Genomic DNA, 25,726 nt, shown 5'->3' with positions numbered 1-25,726 from the left:
CTTACCCCGATCCAGGAGCTGCACTGGCTCGCTGGGAGGTGAGGGCTTGCTGCTGCTCCTGGGGGTGGCTGTGAGCACTCGGAAGAGGTATCGCGGCCCCTTGGCCAGGCTGTGCAATGTGCCGCGCGTGTCTCGCAGGCCGGTGGCCACAATGGTCCATTGGCTGGTGCCCAGCGCCTGCTGCTGGATGGTGTAGGTCACCGAGGCGGGGTCTGCGCAGAGGAGAGGCTACTGCCATGCTACGTTCTCAGGGCTCCCAGCCAGCACCATCTCCGCCCCGCCCCATGGCTACGGCCCGGCCCAGCCAGGCCCCACAGCTGGGGGGGATCCCCATGCGGCTCAGCTCTAAGCTCCACCTGGCCACTGGCCCTCCCAGGCGCTGGGGGGCAGCCCTTCTCCCCCTCCCACTGCCCCCCTTCCCAGTGTCCCACAGCCCTGCTCCCCCTCCCACTGCCCCCCTGGCCTGACCCAGCCCCTGCTACCGCCCCCCTTCCCAATGCCCCACAGCCCTGCTCCCCCTCCCACTGCCCCCCTGGCCTGGCCCAGCCCCTGCTACCGCCCCCCTTCCCAATGCCCCACAGCCCTGCTCCTCCTCCCACTGCCCCCCTGGCCTGGCCCAGCCCCTGCTACCGCCCCCCTTCCCAATGCCCCACAGCCCTGCTCCTCCTCCCACTGCCCCCCTGGCCTGGCCCAGCCCCCGCCACTGCCCCCTTCCCAGTGCCCAGATCACCTATGGCTGAGTCGAGCCACTTGGGCTTGTTCCAGGTCAGCGTGACGGCTCTGCCGGTCACGGCCAGCACAGCGGGCGGCCCGTCGGGGGGAGTCGGCACCACGTCTGAAAGAAACAGGCAGGCATGGCACGGGTGGACTCAGCAGGCCCCACAACCTCTGGGCAGGCAGGTCCCGGACCCACACGCATGGCGGGCATGTGTGGGGAGCAGCTGAGAGAGGGGGCCACAGGCCATGTGGAGAGACACATGGGACGGGACAGCCACCCCTCCCCACCCACTCGCAGTGCTCTGCTCCCCGCTGCCGTCCTGCCCTGGCAGCCACCGGGCCACAACAGCTCCAGTGACTCCCCCAGGGCTTCCGGGGCTCCGTGTAGGGGCAAGACACCCGGCAGTGCCCCGAAGACACAGAACCGGCTGCCTCCAGCGGAGTCACCCATAAACCACGGACACGTCGGCACACACCAGCACACGCCAGCCGCTCGTCCCCGTGGTCGGCGCACGCCAGCCGCTCGTCCCCGTGGTCGGCGCACGCCAGCCGCTCGTCCCCGTGGTCCATCAGAGGAGCACGGGAGCGTGCGATGACGGGACAGAGCCACGTGGCCAGGCTCTGGGCTGTGGTCGTGCAGCAAGCTCCTGGGGACAGCCGGCCTTCGGCACGTCGCTCCGCGGCCAGATGAGCGCGGCCGCCCGTGCCCCGGGGAAGGGCCCAGCCCTGTGCGGCTGAGGTCCCGCCTTCTCCCCCAGGCCGCAGCAGGGAGGCCCTGTGAGCCCAGCCTGGGGCGCGGGGCCCTCACCTGTCACGTAGAGGTGAGCGTAGCACGTGGCCTTCCCCACTCGGTTGGCAATGACACTTTTATAGACGCCGGCGTGGGCGTGGCTGACGGCTGGGAACAGCAGGCGGTGGGTGTCCTTGTCTGCGGGGAGACGGGGGCGGATGAAAACCACAGTAGGAAGATGACGCTGATGTGTTATGCTCCCCAGCAGCCAATCAGAGCAGAGCTCCAGCTGGGCATGCTGGGAACCAGGGCACCGTGCACAGGAGCTGATGGGAGCACAGGGGTCACGGGGTGTGGGGGGCTCCCGGCTATGACAGTCCCAGCCTCTCCCAGCAGGGGGCGCTGTGGGGAGCGGGGCACAGCACTGGGTGTGGCGGGGCTCCCGGCTACGCCAGTCCCAGCCTCTCCCAGCAGGGGGCGCTGTGGGGAACGGGGCAGAGCGCTGGGTGTGGGGTGCTCCCGGCTACGCCAGTCCCAGCCTCTCCCAGCAGGGGGCGCTGTGGGGAACGGGGCACAGCGCTGGGTGTGGGGGGGCTCCCGGCTACGCCAGTCCCAGCCTCTCCCAGCAGGGGGCGCTGTGGGGAACGGGGCACAGCGCTGGGTGTGGGGGGGCTCCCGGCTATGCCAGTCCCGGCCTCTCCCAGCAGGGGGCGCTGTGGGGAGCGGGGCACAGCGCTGGGTGTGGGGGAGCTCCCGGCTACGCCAGTCCCAGCCTCTCCCAGCAGGGGGCGCTGTGGGGAACGGGGCAGAGCGCTGGGTGTGGGGGGCTCCCGGCTATGACAGTCCCAGCCTCTCCCAGCAGGGGGCGCTGTGGGGAACGGGGCACAGCGCTGGGTGTGGGGGAGCTCCCGGCTACACCAGTCCCGGCCTCTCCCAGCAGGGGGCGCTGTGGGGAGCGGGGCACAGCGCTGGGTGTGGGGGGCTCCCGGCTATGACAGTCCCAGCCTCTCCCAGCAGGGGGTGCTGTGGGAAATGGGGCAGAGCGCTGGGTGTGGGGGGCTCCCAGTGACTCTGGCCCAGCCTCTCCCAGCAGGGGGCGCTGTGGGGAGCGGGGGGGGCACTGGCTGTGAGGGGAGCCCCCGGCTATTCCAGCCCCACCTCTCCCAGCAGGGGGTGCTGTGGGAAATGGGGCAGAGCACTGGGTGTGGGGGAGCTCCCGGTGACTCGGGCCTGGCCTCTCCCAGCAGGGGGCGCTGTGATTCCATTTACTTTGACCCCAGTTCTGCTGGCGGGTCCCCTGGGAGCAGCTGGCCGAGGGGCCCCCCCGAGGGGAGCAGGCTGGGGAAGCAGCGAGGGCTATGACTGGAGAAGCAGTTGCTGCGGGTTAGGGTGGGTGCTCAGCCTCTGAGGCCGCGGCTCAGGCCGGGCACGGTGTGACACCCCCCCACCCCCCGCCCGTGGGAAGAGCAGGCCCAGCGCGGCGCGGCCGGAGCCCTACACTGGGTCATCTTGCGGTCCTCGGAGCTGCGGATCTTGGTGCCGTTGTGGAACCAGGTGATGGTGGGATAGGGGAGGCCGGCCACCTGGCACTCCAGCACGGCCTCCTTGGACTCCACCACGTCCAGGTCGTGCAGGGGGTGGAGGAAGTCAGGCATGGTGAAGCGCTCCACCTCGTTCTCCGGCAGCTCCGGCTCCTCCGGGATGGACGGCATCTTCTCCAGCTTGGAGCTGCAACAGCCAAGACACGCCCGCTGCACCAGCTGGCCCAGGCCCTGCAGGGGCATCTGGAAGCCAGTGGGGCAAGTACAGCCCCTCCCACTCTGTTGGGTTCACCCTCCCCCCAGAGCTGCCCTTTGCCCCTCACCGGAGCTGCCTTCAGAGCTTGGGGGCAGCGTGGGCAGCTCTAAGGGGACCAGTGTGGGGGCTGACGCCCACACGCCAACAGAAACCCACAGATCTTCCCACGGAGCCAGGGCTCAGAGCACCCCGCCCAAGAGGGCCCCCCGGGTCGCTGACGGGAGCCGTCGGGACATGGGGGCTGCTCTGGGCCGTGATGGGGGCAGCTCCGCTCCGTTCCCAGGGGGCCCCCCACTGGCAGCTGTGTGAGGTCTGGTTTCTCCCACCGCCCTGCAGGGACAGGCCTGGTGCTGCCCCCACGCTGGGCTCCGGCCAGCCCAGCTGCCCCACCGGTGACTCATTCCGTGGCCGAGGACTGCTCTGCCCCACGCACCTCTGACACCAGGTCTGGTGTCCTCTCGGCCCTGGGGCAAGGGACGAGGCAGGGCCAGAGCACGGACAGACCCATCCCGGAGGTAGGCCAGGATCCCCACCCCCACAGTACGGCTGGGGAGGGGACAGGACCCGCCCCAGACCCCCAGCAGCAGAGCTGGGTAAGCACCCGGGAGTGCTGACTGCCAGTCCACACTGCTCCTGGGGTGTCCACTGTGGGTCCAGCAGCTCCTCCCGCTCCAGGGACCCCTCAGCCACCAGCCAACAGCTGCCCCCACTGGGACCCTGCCTCCCCCAGGGCGCTGGGGGCCGGTCCCTGCGGACGAGGGGCCTACTGAGCACCCGAATGGCAGGGACGCCACTGCCCCCTCCCCACAGCTCTGTCCAACGCACGGGGACTTGGGGCCAGACTGCTCCTAGATAGATCGATTCATGGGCTACAGAGCCTGGGCCAGGCACCTGGCGAGGGACAGAGTCGCCCCCGGGGTAGGGGCGGGGACTGGGCCCAGCCCCAGAGGGAGGCCGGTGGGAGCTCTGCCAGCGTGTGGGAGGCTTGTGGGCTGTGGCCGGGAGCAGATCTGAGCCACCACGTAGCCAGCGCTCCTGGGCGGGGTGCTCTGAGCCCTGGCTCCGTGGGAAGATCTGCGCGTTCTTGAAGCCAGAGTCCTCTGCAGAGCGACAGCGACCAGTGGCTGGGCCAGCATCCCAGGATTGCCGGGAAACGCCGCTGGGACACCCAGCACTGGAGACAGCTCCCGGGAGCCCCGCACACGGGGCAGCGCCTGGCCCCGGGCGATGCTGCCGGCCCTGGCTGCCTGGCCACTGCCCCACCCCGTGGGGAACGCAATGGGGTTCTAACTGTACTATGCTGCTCCGCCACTAGGCGGCGCTGTGCCCCAATACCATGTTTAGACAACCCTCAGCCAAACGGGCAGAGCGGCCAGGTGGGTCTAAGCAAGCTCTGTAGTAGAGCCCTGCGGGGGACCGGGATCCCACAATAGCGGGAGCGGGTGGGCGTGGGTTTCAGAACAGTCCCGCACGGGGCTCTGAAGCCAGGCCAGGTCCGGTCCAGGAGCACGGCATGGTGCAGAGTGGGCCTGAGAACACCCACAGACGGACCCAAGCAGCAAGCGCTGCAGGATCTCGTGCCCAGCCGCTCTTCAGTGCTCCCGAGAACTTCTGCTTTGACACCTTCCCGATGGGCAGCCTGGAAGCCGCACTGTGCATGGCTCCCAAGCTCCACAAAGAAACTGGAGCTATGCAGGTGCCTTCGTTCAGGGAGGGGGGAGCAGGCGGAGCAGGTCTTTAAATTGACTTTGCTGAGGACAGTCACCGAGATGACTAGGGAAGGGTCTGGCTATGTCTCACGCATGCTCCCGACCTCAGAGAAATGGCTCCAGAAAAGTGCATGTTTTCCCAGAGAACTCAAGAACCAGGGGGAGGGTTCAGGGTTTTATAAGAGCTCCACATACGCTGCCTGAAGACTGGGATTTGGGGAATGTAAAACGTGGACAGGCTGGTGGCTGGGTTAACAGATCCAAACCTTTCAAAGCAGCGACAATGGAAGAGATTTAACCTTAGCCCCGGCCAGCCAGACAGCGAAGCAGGAGCAACCTGAAAAACCTGAAACTGTAACAGACACTTGGGTGTTAAAAGTCATTGTCCTAAGACCCCTGAGGCAAGGACAGAGAATCCCAGGCTAAGAGGGACAAATTCCAGCCTACGTGCCCACGGTGTGGAGAAAGTCCTATCCCAAGAGATGATGCATATCCAGCCAGAGACGCAGTGTGTGATACATGCACAAAATATGGACATTTTGCAGCCGTCTGCTGCACCAAAGCAGTCAGGGAGTTGACTTATATTATGGACAATGAAGAGCCGTTGTTTCTGGGATCCACCACTTGGAAAGACAGCGAACCTGCCTGGAGAGTGAAAGTGATATAATGGATATAAACTGGCCGTGGGGAAGTTTAGGCTTGAAATTAGACGAAGGTTTCTAACCATCAGAGGAGTGAAATTTTGGAACAGCCTTCCGAGGGAAACAGTGGGGGCGAAAGACCTCTCTGGCTTTAAGATTAAGCTTGATAGGTTTATGGAGGGAATAGTTTGATGGGATAACGTGATTTTAGTCAATTAGTCAATAACATGCCATCGCTGGTAAATAGTATCAATGGTCAATGCGGGTCTGGCTGGAGAATCTTGCCCGCATGCTCGGGGTTCTACTGATCGCCATATTTGGGGTCGGGAAGGAATTTTCCTCCAGGGCAGATTGGCAGAGGCCCTGGAGGTTTTTCGCCTTCCTCCGCAGCATGGGGCAGGGATCGCTAGCTGGAGAATTCTCTGCCCCTTGAAGTCCTTAAATCACAGGATTTGGGGACTTCAACAGCAGAGTCAAGGGAAAGGGTAGGGACGGCTTTGTGGCCTGCATCATGCGGGAGGTCAGACTAGATGATCATACTGGTCCCTTCTGACCTTAGAGTCTCTGAGTCTGTGAACATTCGCGGCCAGGCTGCCGTAGCCAGGAGGGCCCCAGGGCATTGGAGAAAGCAACTGCAAGTCCCTGTGAGATGACCGTGAAGTCTGCTCCTGAGCCCATTTAAAGTCAATAGTCTTTCCATGAAGAGCGAGCCGAAGCGCCATCCGTGTCTGATTGCTCAGTCCTCAGCCTCCAAGGGAACCTGCCCGACACTTCCCAAAGACGAGCCTGGGAGCTTCAGTTCATAACTAGCTAGACACTGAAAATCAGGGACTGACCAGAGACACTGGATTTATGGCTTCTTACAACAATCTGTCACCCACTAACTGCTTCTCTCCAGCCCCCCACCCCGCATCCTTTCCTCCCTATGACTGGAGGGGTGTCTACACTACAGAACTAAGAGTATGGCTACACTTGCAGAGGTTTTTGCACTGTCAGTTTCACCAGTGATAGTGAACCGGTGAAAGTGAAGCGCTGGTTTGTGTACTCACTTACTTCCTCAGGCATCAGAGAGTGTTTCCATCGGGGATGAGAGCAGCGCTCTAGGGCAGCTGTCCCACAGTGCAGCTCGCTCCAGTTTGACGACAAGTTTTGTGGGAAGGGGGGAGGGTGATCAGGGCACCCAGGTCCCTGCAGGGCCCTCTCTCCCCAGACACTGATCAGCCCAGGAGCTCAGCATTGCTCCAAGCAGGGGATCCTTTGCTCCGAGTTTCAAAGTTCCCAGGGCTTTACAGGGGAGGGTGGACGTCTGTTTACCTGGCCTCAGAGCTGCTGGCCAGAGTGGTCACCCAGGCACTGTGGGAGACCCTGCAGAGGCTAAACGCCCTGTAAACAGGAAGAACGTGTCTTCACTTGCACATCACCGCAAAAGCAGCCGCGATAAGAGCTGTCCGCCTCTCGTGGAGCTGGTTTTCACTGCTGAGTTTCACTGCAAAAAGTCATTGGCAAGTGTAGACGCTCCTGTGGTTTTTGCACAAAAATGAGACTTTCCGCTTTCAATGGCAAGTGTAGACATGCCCGAAGTTGAGCTAATTCACAGCGGTGTGCAGCGCGGCAGTCACTCCAGCACTCCTGCGTGGCCACACTCGCTCCTTGCGTCCTCCCCAGGAGCACTTGCACCGACTGTACTGTCAGCGTGGGGCGCTGTAGGAAGGCGCCTGCAAGCCAGTAACAGGCAATGTGAGGAGCGCAGCATCTCCACTGGCGCTGCGTCGACCGGGACTCTACCCCACGTGGGGAGGCGGCGTAGCGGGCCAGTTAGCGGCAGCTGCCTTGTGACCGAACCCTGCCCAGCGCTGAACAGGAGCTCAGGGGAGCTCGAAAGCTGCTCTCTCTCCCCAGCAGAAGTGGGTCCAATAAAAGGTATCGCTGCCCCCACTGTCTCCCCACTCATGGCAGGGCTAGTGCCTTTGGAAGGGACCCAGGAGCTGATGTCAGTCACCACCGAAGGGTCTTGCAATCACCTGCAGCCCCTCCCCGAGCTGAAGGCACCGGACCTCGCTCTGACTGGCCCTGGCGGGATCCGAACTGCCCGGGCCAGGTCAGCACAGAGGTTTCAAAGACAAAACTTTGCATTCAGAGTTGTGCGTGATCAGGGGACCGTAGACCAGCAGCCTTCACAGCCACAGCACGGCAGCCGTGACGGGCCCGGTGAGAACGGTGGGAGAACTCAATGGAGGACTTGATGATAGTGGACTTTTGGAAGGAGATCCAGTACAAAACATACAGCGTGCAAACACCCGACCGGTCAGACCTGGGAAGAGACAACGCTGAGCCATACAGCGTGTGAACACCCGACCGGCCTGACCTGGGAACAGACAACGCTGAGCCATACAGCGTGCGAACACCCGACCGGCCTGACCTGGGAACAGACAACCCTGAGCCATACAGCGTGCAAACACCCGACCGGTCAGACCTGGGAAGAGACAACGCTGAGCCATACAGCGTGCGAACACCCGACCAGCCTGACCTGGGAACAGACAACGCTGAGCCATACAGCGTGCGAACACCCGACCGGTCAGACCTGGGAAGAGACAACCCTGACCCATACAGCGTGCGAACACCCGACCGGCCTGACCTGGGAAGAGACAACCCTGAGCCATACAGCGTGCGAACACCCGACCGGCCTGACCTGGGAACAGACAACGCTGAGCCATACAGCGTGCGAACACCCGACCGGTCAGACCTGGGAAGAGACAACGCTGAGCCATACAGCGTGCGAACACCCGACCGGTCAGACCTGGGAAGACACAACGCTGAGCCATACAGCGTGCGAACACCCGACCGGTCAGACCTGGGAAGAGACAACGCTGAGCCATACAGCGTGCGAACACCCGACCGGTCAGACCTGGGAAGAGACAACGCTGAGCCATACAGCGTGCGAACACCCGACCAGTCAGACCTGGGAAGACACAACGCTGAGCCATACAGCGTGCGAACACCCGACCGGCCTGACCTGGGAACAGACAACGCTGAGCCATACAGCGTGTGAACACCCGACCGGTCAGACCTGGGAAGAGACAACCCTGAGCCATACAGCGTGCGAACACCCGACCGGCCTGAGCTGGGAAGAGACAACGCTGAGCCATACAGCGTGCGAACACCCGACCGGTCAGACCTGGGAAGAGACAACCCTGAGCCATACAGCGTGCGAACACCCGACCGGCCTGAGCTGGGAAGAGACAACCCTGAGCCATACAGCGTGCGAACACCCGACCGGTCAGACCTGGGAAGAGACAACCCTGAGCCATACAGCGTGCGAACACCCGACCGGCCTGAGCTGGGAAGAGACAACGCTGAGCCATACAGCGTGCGAACACCCGACCGGTCAGACCTGGGAAGAGACAACCCTGAGCCATACAGCGTGCGAACACCCGACCGGCCTGAGCTGAGAAGAGACAACGCTGAGCCATACAGCGTGCGAACACCCGACCAGCCTGACCTGGGAACAGACAACGCTGAGCCATACAGCGTGCGAACACCCGACCGGTCAGACCTGGGAAGAGACAACGCTGAGCCATACAGCGTGCGAACACCCGACCGGCCTGACCTGGGAAGAGACAACGCTGAGCCATACAGCGTGCGAACACCCGACCGGTCAGACCTGGGAAGAGACAACGCTGAGCCATACAGCGTGCGAACACCCGACCGGCCTGACCTGGGAAGAGACAACGCTGAGCCATACAGCGTGTGAACACCCTACCGGCCTGAGCTGGGAACAGACAACGCTGAGCCATACAGCGTGCGAACACCCGACCGGCCTGACCTGGGAACAGACAACGCTGAGCCATACAGCGTGCGAACACCCGACCGGTCAGACCTGGGAACAGACAACCCTGAGCCATACAGCGTGCGAACACCCGACCGGCCTGACCTGGGAACAGACAACCCTGAGCCATACAGCGTGCAAACACCCGACCGGTCAGACCTGGGAAGAGACAACGCTGAGCCATACAGCGTGCGAACACCCGACCGGTCAGACCTGGGAAGAGACAACGCTGAGCCATACAGCGTGCGAACACCCGACCGGCCTGACCTGGGAAGAGACAACGCTGAGCCATACAGCGTGCGAACACCCGACCGGTCAGACCTGGGAACAGACAACGCTGAGCCATACAGCGTGCGAACACCCGACCGGTCAGACCTGGGAACAGACAACGCTGAGCCATACAGCGTGCGAACACCCGACCGGTCAGACCTGGGAAGAGACAACCCTGAGCCATACAGCGTGCGAACACCCGACCGGTCAGACCTGGGAAGAGACAACCCTGAGCCATACAGCGTGCGAACACCCGACCGGTCAGACCTGGGAAGAGACAACCCTGAGCCATACAGCGTGCGAACACCCGACCGGCCTGACCTGGGAACAGACAACGCTGAGCCATACAGCGTGTGAACACCCGACCGGTCAGACTTGGGAAGAGACAACGCTGAGCCATACAGCGTGCGAACACCCGACTGGCCTGACCTGGGAACAGACAACGCTGAGCCATACAGCGTGCGAACACCCGACCGGTCAGACCTGGGAAGAGACAACGCTGAGCCATACAGCGTGCGAACACCCGACCGGTCAGACCTGGGAAGAGACAACGCTGAGCCATACAGCGTGCGAACACCCGACTGGCCTGACCTGGGAACAGACAACGCTGAGCCATACAGCGTGCGAACACCCGACCGGTCAGACCTGGGAAGAGACAACGCTGAGCCATACAGCGTGCGAACACCCGACTGGCCTGACCTGGGAACAGACAACGCTGAGCCATACAGCGTGCGAACACCCGACCGGTCAGACCTGGGAAGAGACAACGCTGAGCCATACAGCGTGCGAACACCCGACCGGTCAGACCTGGGAAGAGACAACGCTGAGCCATACAGCGTGCGAACACCCGACCGGCCTGACCTGGGAAGAGACAACGCTGAGCCATACAGCGTGCGAACACCCGACCGGTCAGACCTGGGAACAGACAACGCTGAGCCATACAGCGTGCGAACACCCGACCGGTCAGACCTGGGAAGAGACAACCCTGAGCCATACAGCGTGCGAACACCCGACCGGTCAGACCTGGGAAGAGACAACCCTGAGCCATACAGCGTGCGAACACCCGACCGGTCAGACCTGGGAAGAGACAACCCTGAGCCATACAGCGTGCGAACACCCGACCGGTCAGACCTGGGAACAGACAACGCTGAGCCATACAGCGTGCGAACACCCGACCGGTCAGACCTGGGAAGAGACAACCCTGAGCCATACAGCGTGCGAACACCCGACCGGTCAGACCTGGGAACAGACAACGCTGAGCCATACAGCGTGCGAACACCCGACCGGTCAGACCTGGGAAGAGACAACCCTGAGCCATACAGCATGCGAACACCCGACCGGTCAGACCTGGGAACAGACAACGCTGAGCCATACAGCGTGCGAACACCCGACCGGTCAGACCTGGGAAGAGACAACCCTGAGCCATACAGCGTGCGAACACCCGACCGGTCAGACCTGGGAACAGACAACGCTGAGCCATACAGCGTGCGAACACCCGACCGGTCAGACCTGGGAAGAGACAACCCTGAGCCATACAGCGTGCGAACACCCGACCGGTCAGACCTGGGAAGAGACAACCCTGAGCCATACAGCGTGCGAACACCCGACCGGCCTGACCTGGGAACAGACAACGCTGAGCCATACAGCGTGTGAACACCCGACCGGTCAGACCTGGGAACAGACAACGCTGAGCCATACAGCGTGCGAACACCCGAACGGCCTGACCTGGGAACAGACAACGCTGAGCCATACAGCGTGCGAACACCCGACCGGACAGACCTGGGAAGAGACAACCCTGACCCATACAGCGTGCGAACACCCGACCGGCCTGACCTGGGAAGAGACAACCCTGAGCCATACAGCGTGCGAACACCCGACCGGCCTGACCTGGGAACAGACAACGCTGAGCCATACAGCGTGCGAACACCCGACCGGTCAGACCTGGGAAGAGACAACGCTGAGCCATACAGCGTGCGAACACCCGACCGGCCTGACCTGGGAACAGACAACGCTGAGCCATACAGCGTGTGAACACCCGACCGGTCAGACCTGGGAACAGACAACGCTGAGCCATACAGCGTGCGAACACCCAAACGGCCTGACCTGGGAACAGACAACGCTGAGCCATACAGCGTGCGAACACCCGACCGGTCAGACCTGGGAACAGACAACGCTGAGCCATACAGCGTGCGAACACCCGACCGGTCAGACCTGGGAAGAGACAACCCTGAGCCATACAGCGTGCGAACACCAGACCGGTCAGACCTGGGAAGAGACAACCCTGAGCCATACAGCGTGCGAACACCCGACCGGCCTGACCTGGGAACAGACAACGCTGAGCCATACAGCGTGTGAACACCCGACCGGTCAGACCTGGGAACAGACAACGCTGAGCCATACAGCGTGCGAACACCCGACAGGCCTGACCTGGGAACAGACAACGCTGAGCCATACAGCGTGCGAACACCCGACCGGCCTGACCTGGGAAGAGACAACGCTGAGCCATACAGCGTGCGAACACCCGACCGGCCTGACCTGGGAAGAGACAACGCTGAGCCATACAGCGTGCGAACACCCGACCGGTCAGACCTGGGAACAGACAACCCTGAGCCATACAGCGTGCGAACACCCGACCGGTCAGACCTGGGAAGAGACAACGCTGAGCCATACAGCGTGCGAACACCCGACCGGTCAGACCTGGGAACAGACAACGCTGAGCCATACAGCGTGCGAACACCCGACCGGCCTAACCTGGGAACAGACAACGCTGAGCCATACAGCGTGCGAACACCCGACCGGTCAGACCTGGGAAGAGACAACGCTGAGCCATACAGCGTGCGAACACCCGACCGGCCTGACCTGGGAAGAGACAACCCTGAGCCATACAGCGTGAGAACACCCGACCGGTCAGACCTGGGAAGAGACAACGCTGAGCCATACAGCGTGCGAACACCCGACCGGTCAGACCTGGGAACAGACAACGCTGAGCCATACAGCGTGCGAACACCCGACCGGCCTGACCTGGGAACAGACAACGCTGACCCATACAGCGTGCGAACACCCGACCAGCCTGACCTGGGAACAGACAACGCTGAGCCATACAGCGTGCGAACACCCGACCGGCCTGACCTGGGAAGAGACAAAGCTGAACCATACAGCGTGCGAACACCCGACCGGCCTGACCTGGGAACAGACAACCCTGAGCCATACAGCGTGCGAACACCCGACCGGTCAGACCTGGGAACAGACAACGCTGAGCCATACAGTGTGCGAACACCCGATCGGTCAGACCTGGGAAGAGACAACGCTGAGCCATACAGCGTGCGAACACCCGACCGGCCTGACCTGGGAACAGACAACGCTGAGCCATACAGCGTGCGAACACCCGACCGGCCTGACCTGGGAAGAGACAACCCTGAGCCATACAGCGTGCGAACACCCAACCGGTCAGACCTGGGAAGAGACAACGCTGAGCCATACAGCGTGCGAACACCCGACCGGTCAGACCTGGGAACAGACAACGCTGAGCCATACAGCGTGCGAACACCCGACCGGCCTGACCTGGGAACAGACAACGCTGAGCCATACAGCGTGCGAACACCCGACCGGTCAGACCTGGGAACAGACAACGCTGAGCCATACAGCGTGCGAACACCCGACCGGCCTGACCTGGGAACAGACAACGCTGAGCCATACAGCGTGCGAACACCCGACCGGCCTGACCTGGGAACAGACAACGCTGAGCCATACAGCGTGCGAACACCCGACCGGCCTGACCTGGGAAGAGACAACGCTGAGCCATACAGCGTGCGAACACCCGATCGGTCAGACCTGGGAACAGACAACGCTGAGCCATACAGCGTGCGAACACCCGACCGGCCTGACCTGGGAACAGACAACGCTGAGCCATACAGCGTGCGAACACCCGACCGGTCAGACCTGGGAAGAGACAACGCTGAGCCATACAGCGTGCGAACACCCGACCGGCCTGACCTGGGAACAGACAACCCTGACCCATACAGCGTGCGAACACCCGACAGGCCTGACCTGGGAAGAGACAACGCTGAGCCATACAGCGTGCGAACACCCGACCGGCCTGACCTGGGAAGAGACAACGCTGAGCCATACAGCGTGCGAACACCCCACCGGCCTGACCTGGGAACAGACAACCCTGAGCCATACAGCGTGCGAACACCCGACCGGTCAGACCTGGGAACAGACAACGCTGAGCCATACAGCGTGCGAACACCCGACCGGCCTGACCTGGGAAGAGACAACGCTGAGCCATACAGCGTGCGAACACCCGACCGGTCAGACCTGGGAAGAGACAACGCTGAGCCATACAGCGTGCGAACACCCGACCGGTCAGACCTGGGAACAGACAACGCTGAGCCATACAGCGTGCGAACACCCGACCGGCCTGACCTGGGAACAGACAACGCTGAGCCATACAGCGTGCGAACACCCGACCGGCCTGACCTGGGAACAGACAACCCTGAGCCATACAGCGTGCGAACACCCGACCGGCCTGACCTGGGAAGAGACAACCCTGAGCCATACAGCATGCGAACACCCGACCGGCCTGAGCTGGGAAGAGACAACCCTGAGCCATACAGCGTGCGAACACCCGACCGGTCAGACCTGGGAACAGACAACGCTGAGCCATACAGGGTGCGAACACCCGACCGGCCTGACCTGGGAAGAGACAACGCTGAGCCATACAGCGTGCGAACACCCGACCGGTCAGACCTGGGAAGAGACAACGCTGAGCCATACAGCGTGCGAACACCCGACCGGCCTGACCTGGGAACAGACAACGCTGAGCCATACAGCGTGCGAACACCCGACCGGCCTGACCTGGGAACAGACAACGCTGAGCCATACAGCGTGCGAACACCCGACCGGCCTGACCTGGGAAGAGACAACGCTGAGCCATACAGCGTGCGAACACCCGACCGGCCTGACCTGGGAAGAGACAACGCTGAGCCATACAGCGTGCGAACACCCGACCGGTCAGACCTGGGAAGAGACAACGCTGAGCCATACAGCGTGCGAACACCCGACCGGTCAGACCTGGGAACAGACAACGCTGAGCCATACAGCGTGCGAACACCCGACCGGCCTGACCTGGGAACAGACAACGCTGAGCCATACAGCGTGCGAACACCCGACCGGCCTGACCTGGGAACAGACAACCCTGAGCCATACAGCGTGCGAACACCCGACCGGCCTGAGCTGGGAAGAGACAACCCTGAGCCATACAGCGTGCGAACACCCGACCGGTCAGACCTGGGAAGAGACAACGCTGAGCCATACAGCGTGCGAAGACCCGACCGGCCTGACCTGGGAAGAGACAACGCTGAGCCATACAGCGTGCGAACACCCGACCGGCCTGACCTGGGAAGAGACAACCCTGAGCCATACAGCATGCGAACACCCGACCGGACTGAGCTGGGAAGAGACAACCCTGAGCCATACAGCGTGCGAACACCCGACCGGTCAGACCTGGGAACAGACAACGCTGAGCCATACAGCGTGCGAACACCCGACCGGCCTGACCTGGGAAGAGACAACGCTGAGCCATACAGCGTGCGAACACCCGACCGGTCAGACCTGGGAAGAGACAACGCTGAGCCATACAGCGTGCGAACACCCGACCGGCCTGACCTGGAAACAGACAACGCTGAGCCATACAGCGTGCGAACACCCGACCGGCCTGACCTGGGAACAGACAACGCTGAGCCATACAGCGTGCGAACACCCGACCGGCCTGAGCTGGGAAGAGACAACCCTGAGCCATACAGCGTGCGAACACCTGACCGGTCAGACCTGGGAACAGACAACGCTGAGCCATACAGCGTGCGAACACCCGACCGGCCTGACCTGGGAAGAGACAACGCTGAGCCATACAGCGTGCGAACACCCGACCGGTCAGACCTGGGAAGAGACAACGCTGAGCCATACAGCGTGCGAACACCCGACCGGCCTGACCTGGAAACAGACAACGCTGAGCCATACAGCGTGCGAACACCCGACCGGCCTGACCTGGGAACAGACAACGCTGAGCCATACAGCGTGCGAACACCCGACCGGCCTGACCTGGGAAGAGACAACGCTGAGCCATACAGCGTGCGAACACCCGACCGGCCTGACCTGGGAAGAGACAACGCTGAGCCATACAGCGTGCGAACACCCGACCGGTCAGACCTGGGAAGAGACAACGCTGAGCCATACAGCGTGCGAACACCCGACCGGTCAGACCTGGGAACAGACAACGCTGAGCCATACAGCGTGCGAACACCCGACCGGCCTGACCTGGGAACAGACAACGCTGAGCCATACAGCGTGCGAACACCCGACCGGCCTGACCTGGGAACAGACAACCCTGAGCCATACAGCCTGCGAACACCCGACCGGCCTGACCTGGGAAGAGACAACCCTGAGCCATACAGCGTGCGAACACCCGACCGGCCTGAGCTGGGAAGAGACAACCCTGAGCCATACAGCGTGCGAACACCCGACCGGTCAGACCTGGGAACAGACAACGCTGAGCCATACAGCGTGCGAACACCCGACCGGCCTGACCTGGGAAGAGACAACGCTGAGCCATACAGCGTGCGAACACCCGACCGGTCAGACCTGGGAAGAGACAACGCTGAGCCATACAGCGTGCGAACACCCGACCGGTCAGACCTGGGAAGACAACGCTGAGCCATACAGCGTGCGAACACCCGACCGGCCTGACCTGGGAAGAGACAACGCTGAGCCATACAGCGTGCGAACACCCGACCGGCCTGACCTGGGAAGAGACAACGCTGAGCCATACAGCGTGCGAACACCCGACCGGCCTGACCTGGGAACAGACAACGCTGAGCCATACAGCGTGCGAACACCCGACCGGTCAGACCTGGGAACAGACAACGCTGAGCCATACAGCGTGCGAACACCCGACCGGCCTGACCTGGGAAGAGACAACGCTGAGCCATACAGCGTGCGAACACCCGACCGGCCTGAGCTGGGAAGAGACAACGCTGAGCCATACAGCGTGCGAACACCCGACCGGCCTGAGCTGGGAAGAGACAACGCTGAGCCATACAGCGTGCGAACACCCGACCGGCCTGAGCTGGGAAGAGACAACGCTGAGCCATACAGCGTGCAAACACCCGACCGGCCTGACCTGGGAAGAGACAACCCTGAGCCATACAGCGTGCGAACACCCGATCGGTCAGACCTGGGAAGAGACAACGCTGAGCCATACAGCGTGCGAACACCCGACCGGTCAGACCTGGGAAGAGACAACGCTGAGCCATACAGCGTGCGAACACCCGACCATTCAGACCTGGGAACAGACAACGCTGAGCCATACAGCGTGCGAACACCCGACCGGCCTGACCTGGGAACAGACAACGCTGAGCCATACAGCGTGCGAACACCCGACCGGTCAGACCTGGGAACAGACAACGCTGAGCCATACAGCGTGCGAACACCCGACCGGTCAGACCTGGGAACAGACAACGCTGAGCCATACAGCGTGCGAACACCCGACCGGTCAGACCTGGGAAGAGACAACCCTGAGCCATACAGCGTGCGAACACCCGACCGGCCTGACCTGGGAAGAGACAACGCTGAGCCATACAGCGTGCGAACACCCGACCGGTCAGACCTGGGAACAGACAACGCTGAGCCATACAGCGTGCGAACACCCGACCGGCCTGACCTGGGAAGAGACAACGCTGAGCCATACAGCGTGCGAACACCCGACCGGCCTGATCTGGGAACAGACAACCCTGAGCCATACAGCGTGCGAACACCCGACCGGTCAGACCTGGGAACAGACAACGCTGAGCCATACAGCGTGCGAACACCCGACCGGCCTGACCTGGGAACAGACAACGCTGAGCCATACAGCGTGCGAACACCCAACCGGTCAGACCTGGGAACAGACAACGCTGAGCCATACAGCGTGCGAACACCCGACCGGTCAGACCTGGGAACAGACAACGCTGAGCCATACAGCGTGCGAACACCCGACCGGTCAGACCTGGGAAGAGACAACGCTGAGCCATACAGCGTGCGAACACCCGACCGGCCTGACCTGGGAACACACAACGCTGAGCCATACAGCGTGCGAACACCCGACCGGCCTGACCTGGGAAGAGACAACCCTGAGCCATACAGCGTGCGAACACCCGACCGGCCTGACCTGGGAAGAGACAACCCTGAGCCATACAGCGTGCGAACACCCGATCGGTCAGACCTGGGAAGAGACAACGCTGAGCCATACAGCGTGCGAACACCCGACCGGTCAGACCTGGGAAGAGACAACGCTGAGCCATACAGCGTGCGAACACCCGACCGGTCAGACCTGGGAACAGACAACGCTGAGCCATACAGCGTGCGAACACCCGACCGGCCTGACCTGGGAACAGACAACGCTGAGCCATACAGCGTGCGAACACCCGACCGGTCAGACCTGGGAACAGACAACGCTGAGCCATACAGCGTGCGAACACCCGACCGGTCAGACCTGGGAACAGACAACGCTGAGCCATACAGCGTGCGAACACCCGACCGGTCAGACCTGGGAAGAGACAACGCTGAGCCATACAGCGTGCGAACAGCCGACCGGCCTGACCTGGGAAGAGACAACGCTGAGCCATACAGCGTGCGAACACCCGACCGGTCAGACCTGGGAACAGACAACGCTGAGCCATACAGCGTGCGAACACCCGACCGGCCTGACCTGGGAAGAGACAACGCTGAGCCATACAGCGTGCGAACACCCGACCGGCCTGACCTGGGAACAGACAACCCTGAGCCATACAGCGTGCGAACACCCGACCGGTCAGACCTGGGAACAGACAACGCTGAGCCATACAGCGTGCGAACACCCGACCGGCCTGACCTGGGAACAGACAACCCTGAGCCATACAGCGTGCGAACACCCGACCGGTCAGACCTGGGAACAGACAACGCTGAGCCATACAGCGTGCGAACACCCGACCGGTCAGACCTGGGAAGAGACAACGCTGAGCCATACAGCGTGCGAACACCCGACCGGCCTGACCTGGGAAGAGACAACGCTGAGCCATACAGCGTGCGAACACCCGACCGGTCAGACCTGGGAAGAGACAACGCTGAGCCATACAGCGTGCGAACACCCGACCGGTCAGACCTGGGAAGAGACAACGCTGAGCCATACAGCGTGCGAACACCCGACCGGCCTGACCTGGGAAGAGACAACGCTGAGCCATACAGCGTGCGAACACCCGACCGGCCTGACCTGGGAACAGACAACGCTGAGCCATACAGCGTGCGAACACCCGACCGGCCTGACCTGGGAACAGACAACGCTGAGCCATACAGCGTGCGAACACCCGACCGGTCAGACCTGGGAACAGACAACGCTGAGCCATACAGCGTGCGAACACCCGACCGGCCTGAGCTGGGAAGAGACAACGCTGAGCCATACAGCGTGCGAACACCCGACCGGCCTGAGCTGGGAAGAGACAACGCTGAGCCATACAGCGTGCGAACACCCGACCGGCCTGAGCTGGGAAGAGACAACGCTGAGCCATACAGCGTGCGAACACCCGACCGGTCAGACCTGGGAACAGACAACGCTGAGCCATACAGCGTGCGAACACCCGACCGGCCTGACCTGGGAAGAGACAACGCTGAGCCATACAGCGTGCGAACACCCGACCGGCCTGAGCTGGGAAGAGACAACGCTGAGCCATACAGCGTGCGAACACCCGACCGGCCTGAGCTGGGAAGAGACAACGCTGAGCCATACAGCGTGCGAACACCCGACCGGCCTGAGCTGGGAAGAGACAACGCTGAGCCATACAGCGTGCGAACACCCGACCGGCCTGAGCTGGGAAGAGACAACGCTGAGCCATACAGCGTGCAAACACCCGACCGGCCTGACCTGGGAAGAGACAACCCTGAGCCATACAGCGTGCGAACACCCGATCGGTCTGACCTGGGAAGAGACAACGCTGAGCCATACAGCGTGCGAACACCCGACCGGTCAGACCTGGGAAGAGACAACGCTGAGCCATACAGCGTGCGAACACCCGACCATTCAGACCTGGGAACAGACAACGCTGAGCCATACAGCGTGCGAACACCCGACCGGCCTGACCTGGGAACAGACAACGCTGAGCCATACAGCGTGCGAACACCCGACCGGTCAGACCTGGGAACAGACAACGCTGAGCCATACAGCGTGCGAACACCCGACCGGTCAGACCTGGGAAGAGACAACCCTGAGCCATACAGCGTGCGAACACCCGACCGGCCTGACCTGGGAAGAGACAACGCTGAGCCATACAGCGTGCGAACACCCGACCGGTCAGACCTGGGAACAGACAACGCTGAGCCATACAGCGTGCGAACACCCGACCGGCCTGACCTGGGAAGAGACAACGCTGAGCCATACAGCGTGCGAACACCCGACCGGCCTGATCTGGGAACAGACAACCCTGAGCCATACAGCGTGCGAACACCCGACCGGTCAGACCTGGGAACAGACAACGCTGAGCCATACAGCGTGCGAACACCCGACCAGCCTGACCTGGGAACAGACAACGCTGAGCCATACAGCGTGCGAACACCCAACCGGTCAGACCTGGGAACAGACAACGCTGAGCCATACAGCGTGCGAACACCCGACCGGTCAGACCTGGGAAGAGACAACGCTGAGCCATAAAGCGTGCGAACACCCGACCGGCCTGACCTGGGAACAGACAACGCTGAGCCATACAGCGTGCGAACACCCGACCGGCCTGACCTGGGAACAGACAACGCTGAGCCATACAGCGTGCGAACACCCGACCGGTCAGACCTGGGAACAGACAACGCTGAGCCATACAGCGTGCGAACACCCGACCGGTCAGACCTGGGAACAGACAACGCTGAGCCATACAGCGTGCGAACACCCGACCGGTCAGACCTGGGAAGAGACAACGCTGAGCCATACAGCGTGCGAACACCCGACCGGTCAGACCTGGGAAGAGACAACGCTGAGCCATACAGCGTGCGAACACCCGACCGGCCTGACCTGGGAAGAGACAACGCTGAGCCATACAGCGTGCGAACACCCGACCGGCCTGACCTGGGAACAGACAACGCTGAGCCATACAGCGTGCGAACACCCGACCGGCCTGACCTGGGAACAGACAACGCTGAGCCATACAGCGTGCGAACACCCGACCGGTCAGACCTGGGAACAGACAACGCTGAGCCATACAGCGTGCGAACACCCGACCGGCCTGAGCTGGGAAGAGACAACGCTGAGCCATACAGCGTGCGAACACCCGACCGGCCTGAGCTGGGAAGAGACAACGCTGAGCCATACAGCGTGCGAACACCCGACCGGCCTGAGCTGGGAAGAGACAACGCTGAGCCATACAGCGTGCGAACACCCGACCGGCCTGAGCTGGGAAGAGACAACGCTGAGCCATACAGCGTGCGAACACCCGACCGGCCTGAGCTGGGAAGAGACAACGCTGAGCCATACAGCGTGCGAACACCCGACCGGCCTGAGCTGGGAAGAGACAACGCTGAGCCATACAGCGTGCAAACACCCGACCGGCCTGACCTGGGAAGAGACAACCCTGAGCCATACAGCGTGCGAACACCCGATCGGTCAGACCTGGGAAGAGACAACGCTGAGCCATACAGCGTGCGAACACCCGACCGGTCAGACCTGGGAAGAGACAACGCTGAGCCATACAGCGTGCGAACACCCGACCATTCAGACCTGGGAACAGACAACGCTGAGCCATACAGCGTGCGAACACCCGACCGGCCTGACCTGGGAACAGACAACGCTGAGCCATACAGCGTGCGAACACCCGACCGGTCAGACCTGGGAACAGACAACGCTGAGCCATACAGCGTGCGAACACCCGACCGGTCAGACCTGGGAAGAGACAACCCTGAGCCATACAGCGTGCGAACACCCGACCGGCCTGACCTGGGAAGAGACAACGCTGAGCCATACAGCGTGCGAACACCCGACCGGTCAGACCTGGGAACAGACAACGCTGAGCCATACAGCGTGCGAACACCCGACCGGCCTGACCTGGGAAGAGACAACGCTGAGCCATACAGCGTGCGAACACCCGACCGGCCTGATCTGGGAACAGACAACCCTGAGCCATACAGCGTGCGAACACCCGACCGGTCAGACCTGGGAAGAGACAACGCTGAGCCATACAGCGTGCGAACACCCGACCGGCCTGACCTGGGAACAGACAACGCTGAGCCATACAGCGTGCGAACACCCGACCGGCCTGACCTGGGAACAGACAACGCTGAGCCATACAGCGTGCGAACACCCGACCGGTCAGACCTGGGAACAGACAACGCTGAGCCATACAGCGTGCGAACACCCGACCGGTCAGACCTGGGAACAGACAACGCTGAGCCATACAGCGTGCGAACACCCGACCGGTCAGACCTGGGAAGAGACAACGCTGAGCCATACAGCGTGCGAACACCCGACCGGCCTGACCTGGGAAGAGACAACGCTGAGCCATACAGCGTGCGAACACCCGACCGGTCAGACCTGGGAACAGACAACGCTGAGCCATACAGCGTGCGAACACCCGACCGGCCTGACCTGGGAACAGACAACCCTGAGCCATACAGCGTGCGAACACCCGACCGGTCAGACCTGGGAACAGACAACGCTGAGCCATACAGCGTGCGAACACCCGACCGGCCTGACCTGGGAACAGACAACCCTGAGCCATACAGCGTGCGAACACCCGACCGGTCAGACCTGGGAACAGACAACGCTGAGCCATACAGCGTGCGAACACCCGACCGGTCAGACCTGGGAAGAGACAACGCTGAGCCATACAGCGTGCGAACACCCGACCGGCCTGACCTGGGAAGAGACGAGCTGCAGGTTCATGCAGATTCAGAATACAGCACTACTTGGCTATTGTGGATTATTCTTCCAGGTACATAGAAATAATGCAATGGAAAGCCATAACACGTCACAGCGTTATCAGGAAAGCCATAACACGTCACAGCGTTATCAGGAAATTGACGCGCACTTTTGCTCACTTTGGTATTCCAGCACAACAAGTGACGGACAATGGCCCACAATCCACTGCAGCCAAACTGAAGTTATTCTGATCCCATTTCTAACAGCACGCGTTCCCCACCAGCCCGTGGAGAGGCTGAGAGCTGCACAGGCAGCTAAGGAAACCGACAGCAGGAAGATTCCTCCCTGGCTCCTCTGAGTTACAGACCAACCCCCAGAGCAGCTCCCGGTGGGCAGCAACTCAGAACTACTGGCCAACGCTGGAAAAGAGCCGATCTGCAAAGCGGCCAGACACAAAGACAGCAGCCAAATCGGATGAAAAGGCAAAAAGACTCTACGGAGGCTTTTACAACAGACGCCCCTCAGCTAGAGAACTGCCGGGCTGAGACCCTGGGGACCGGGCTGGTGTCAGACTGGATGGGGAAAAGGGATGGAGAACTCCAGTTGCTGGAACTCAGCTCCCACATCACGTGATTGAGCCCAACCTTGGAGGGTCCAGCAGAAATCATCGACCGGCAGTTTGTGCCTCCGAAAGAACCATCCCCAGAGCAAACTCTGCAGACACCCGGTGCAAAGGATGAAGCCGACGGCTCACGGCTTCCTAACCGACCACAGCCGGTCCCTGCCCAATGGCCCGGCTGTCATGTGTCTGGTCATGCGATTAGAAACCGGCGCGGTTCCGAGACGCGGAGCAGAGACTCAGGCAGCGCAGTGATGTATGCGCTGGGAACGGCAGGGGGACAGGCCGGGAAGGGGGCGATGGGACGGGACGCGGAGCAGAGACTCAGGCAGCGCAGCGATGTATGCGCTGGGAACGGCAGGGGGACAGGCCGGGAAGGGGGCGATGGGACGGGACGCGGAGCAGAGACTCAGGCAGCGCAGCGATGTATGCGCTGGGAACGGCAGGGGGACAGGCCGGGAAGGGGGCGATGGGACAGGACGCTGAACTGGGTTACATTGCTCAGCCACTGGCTGGTGCTGACCTGGGCCAGGCCTGGCCGAGCGCTGGCCATGGCTGGGGGTAGCAGCGAGCTCCGGAGCCAGGCCAGAGCGGGACAGGAACACGACGGGCAGGCCCAGCACTAGCAGGACCCGGGGCTCACGGCTGCCAGCATCCCGGGCCTGGAATAGCCCGTCCCTGTCCCCTGGGGGGCTAGGGAAGCGCCCCCACTCCCCCGAGCCCACCACTTCTATGACAGCTGGGTGGGCCCCTAGGCCAGACGCCAAGCGGCGGAGCAGACCATCAGCTGGTACGGACACATGGCCCCTAGAGAGATCCCCATGCCCCCTGCCCGTTCCCCTTGGATCTGTCACCCTGAGGGTCCCCTCGGGCAGCCAGGGGAGGGGGTCAGGCCACGCCCCAGCCGGCTCTTACCTGTGGGAGGTGGTGGCCGGGCGCGGCTCCTCCACGTACAGCTCGGCAGAGCACTCCACCTGGCCTTGCTCGTTGGCAGCACAGACCCCGTACTGCCCCTCGTCCTCGCTGTCCGCATGCGCAATGACCAGCGAGTGCAGCCCCCGCTCCCGCTGCAGCCGCACGTTCTCGCCTTCCTCCACGGGCTGGCCTGGAGCGGGGGGCGGAGAAATCCGCGTCAGCGCCCCCCACGCCCGGGGAAAGCAGGAACCCGCAGCCTGGAGCAGAGGCCTGGCAACCAGCTGCAGCTAGGGACAGCCCAGAGCTGCGCAGCGTGGCGGGGACGCCACAGGCAGATCAGAGCCCTGGCCGCGTCCGGAAACGGTGACTCCCAGCCAGAGCAGAGCCGGGAGGGGGGGAGGGGAGAGGGGGTCTCCTGGCAGGGCCTGGGGCACAGCGGGGGGGCGGGTGTCTCCTGGCAGGGCCCAGGGCACAGCTGGGGGGGGTGGGAGGGTCTCCTGGCAGGGCCCAGGGCACAGCCTGGGGGGAGAGGTTGCTACCAAAGTGGGTCCAGGTGACGGTGGGCGTGGGGGTGCCGCTGATCTTGCAGTCGAAGCGCGCCGTCCGTCCCTTCACCACGGCCAGGTCCTCCAGCTTGCGGGTGAAGAGCGGCTGGATCGACGGGCGCACAGTCAGCCGGGCGCTGCAGGTCAGCTCCTCTGCAAGGCAGGACAGGACAGGCTGTGAGCATCAGCACAGACGCAGCGGGCGAGGGGCTGTGTGCCTGTGACGAAGTGGGACTGTTCTTAATGTTTCCTCTGAATACTGTAGGGGTGCCTCAGTTTCCCCTATGCATTTCTTAAGTATCTAGGTGGTGGGATAAGGGGGTGAGATTGTTGCAGAGCAAAGGGCCAGTGCACATAAATCACCGACACTCTGTCTCCTGGCAACTGATGGCAAGGCCCTTCCCCCCTGCAAGGGGATAGCTAAAGGTGAACAAAGGGATCAGGTGACCTCCTGGCCTGGGAAAGGGACAAAGCCCAGAGGAGGACGGGCTGGCGGGGGTTTCAGGTTGGGGCTGGCTGGGGACTAGGAGTGAAGGAGACGGGGGTGTCTGGCTCGCAGGACCCCAGAATGGACCCAGCTGAGGGGTCCCGTTCTCTGGACCTACAAGCTCTGTTTTAGACCATGTTCCTGTCATCTAATAAACCTCTGTGTTACTGGCTGGCTGAGAGTCACGTCTGACTGCGAAGTGGGGGTGCAGGACCCTCTGGCTTCCCCAGGACCCCGCCGGGGCGGACTCGCTGTGGGAAGCGCACGGAGGGGCATATGCTGAATGCTCCCAGGAGAGACCCAGGAAGGTGAAGCCGCGTGAGCGTCTTGCCCTGAAGACAGTCTGCTCCGAGGGAGAGGAGGCTCCCCAGAGTCCTCACTGGCTTTGTGGGGAGCAGTTCCAGAGCATCGCCCGGGGACCCCGTGACAGTGCCAGGCCCATGGATACGTATGGGGGGGAGGAGGGGGGAGGGGCTCCATGACAGGACATGTGCTGCGTGTTGGAGAAGGGGCTGCGGGGGGGTTGGAGCCTGGGGGATCCTGCAGCACCAGTTCAGGAGGGGCTC

The 25,726-nt window shown here is 62.5% G+C and overlaps 1 protein-coding gene across 3 annotated transcripts in view; it reads right to left on the bottom strand.

Moving 5' to 3' along the window:
• The window catches only part of SPEG (striated muscle enriched protein kinase), a 130,521-nt gene that overhangs the window by 38,992 nt on the left and 65,803 nt on the right, over positions 1–25,726 (bottom strand). For all 3 annotated transcript variants that reach the window (XM_054043334.1, XM_054043335.1, XM_054043336.1), the window contains exons 11-16: positions 24,668–24,826; positions 24,129–24,318; positions 2,946–3,175; positions 1,526–1,645; positions 731–835; positions 6–212 (exon numbers count right to left, since the gene is read on the bottom strand). In XM_054043334.1, coding sequence (XP_053899309.1) covers positions 6–212; positions 731–835; positions 1,526–1,645; positions 2,946–3,175; positions 24,129–24,318; positions 24,668–24,826 — 1,011 coding nt within the window. The remainder of the gene's footprint in view (positions 1–5; positions 213–730; positions 836–1,525; positions 1,646–2,945; positions 3,176–24,128; positions 24,319–24,667; positions 24,827–25,726) is intronic.

The sequence above is a fragment of the Malaclemys terrapin genome, chromosome 11 (genome assembly GCF_027887155.1).
Source record: "Malaclemys terrapin pileata isolate rMalTer1 chromosome 11, rMalTer1.hap1, whole genome shotgun sequence".
In the NCBI taxonomy this organism is placed as follows: Eukaryota; Metazoa; Chordata; order Testudines; family Emydidae; genus Malaclemys; species Malaclemys terrapin.
Note: the sequence above shows the minus strand (reverse complement) of the source record. Positions and strands in the feature narration are given on the sequence as shown.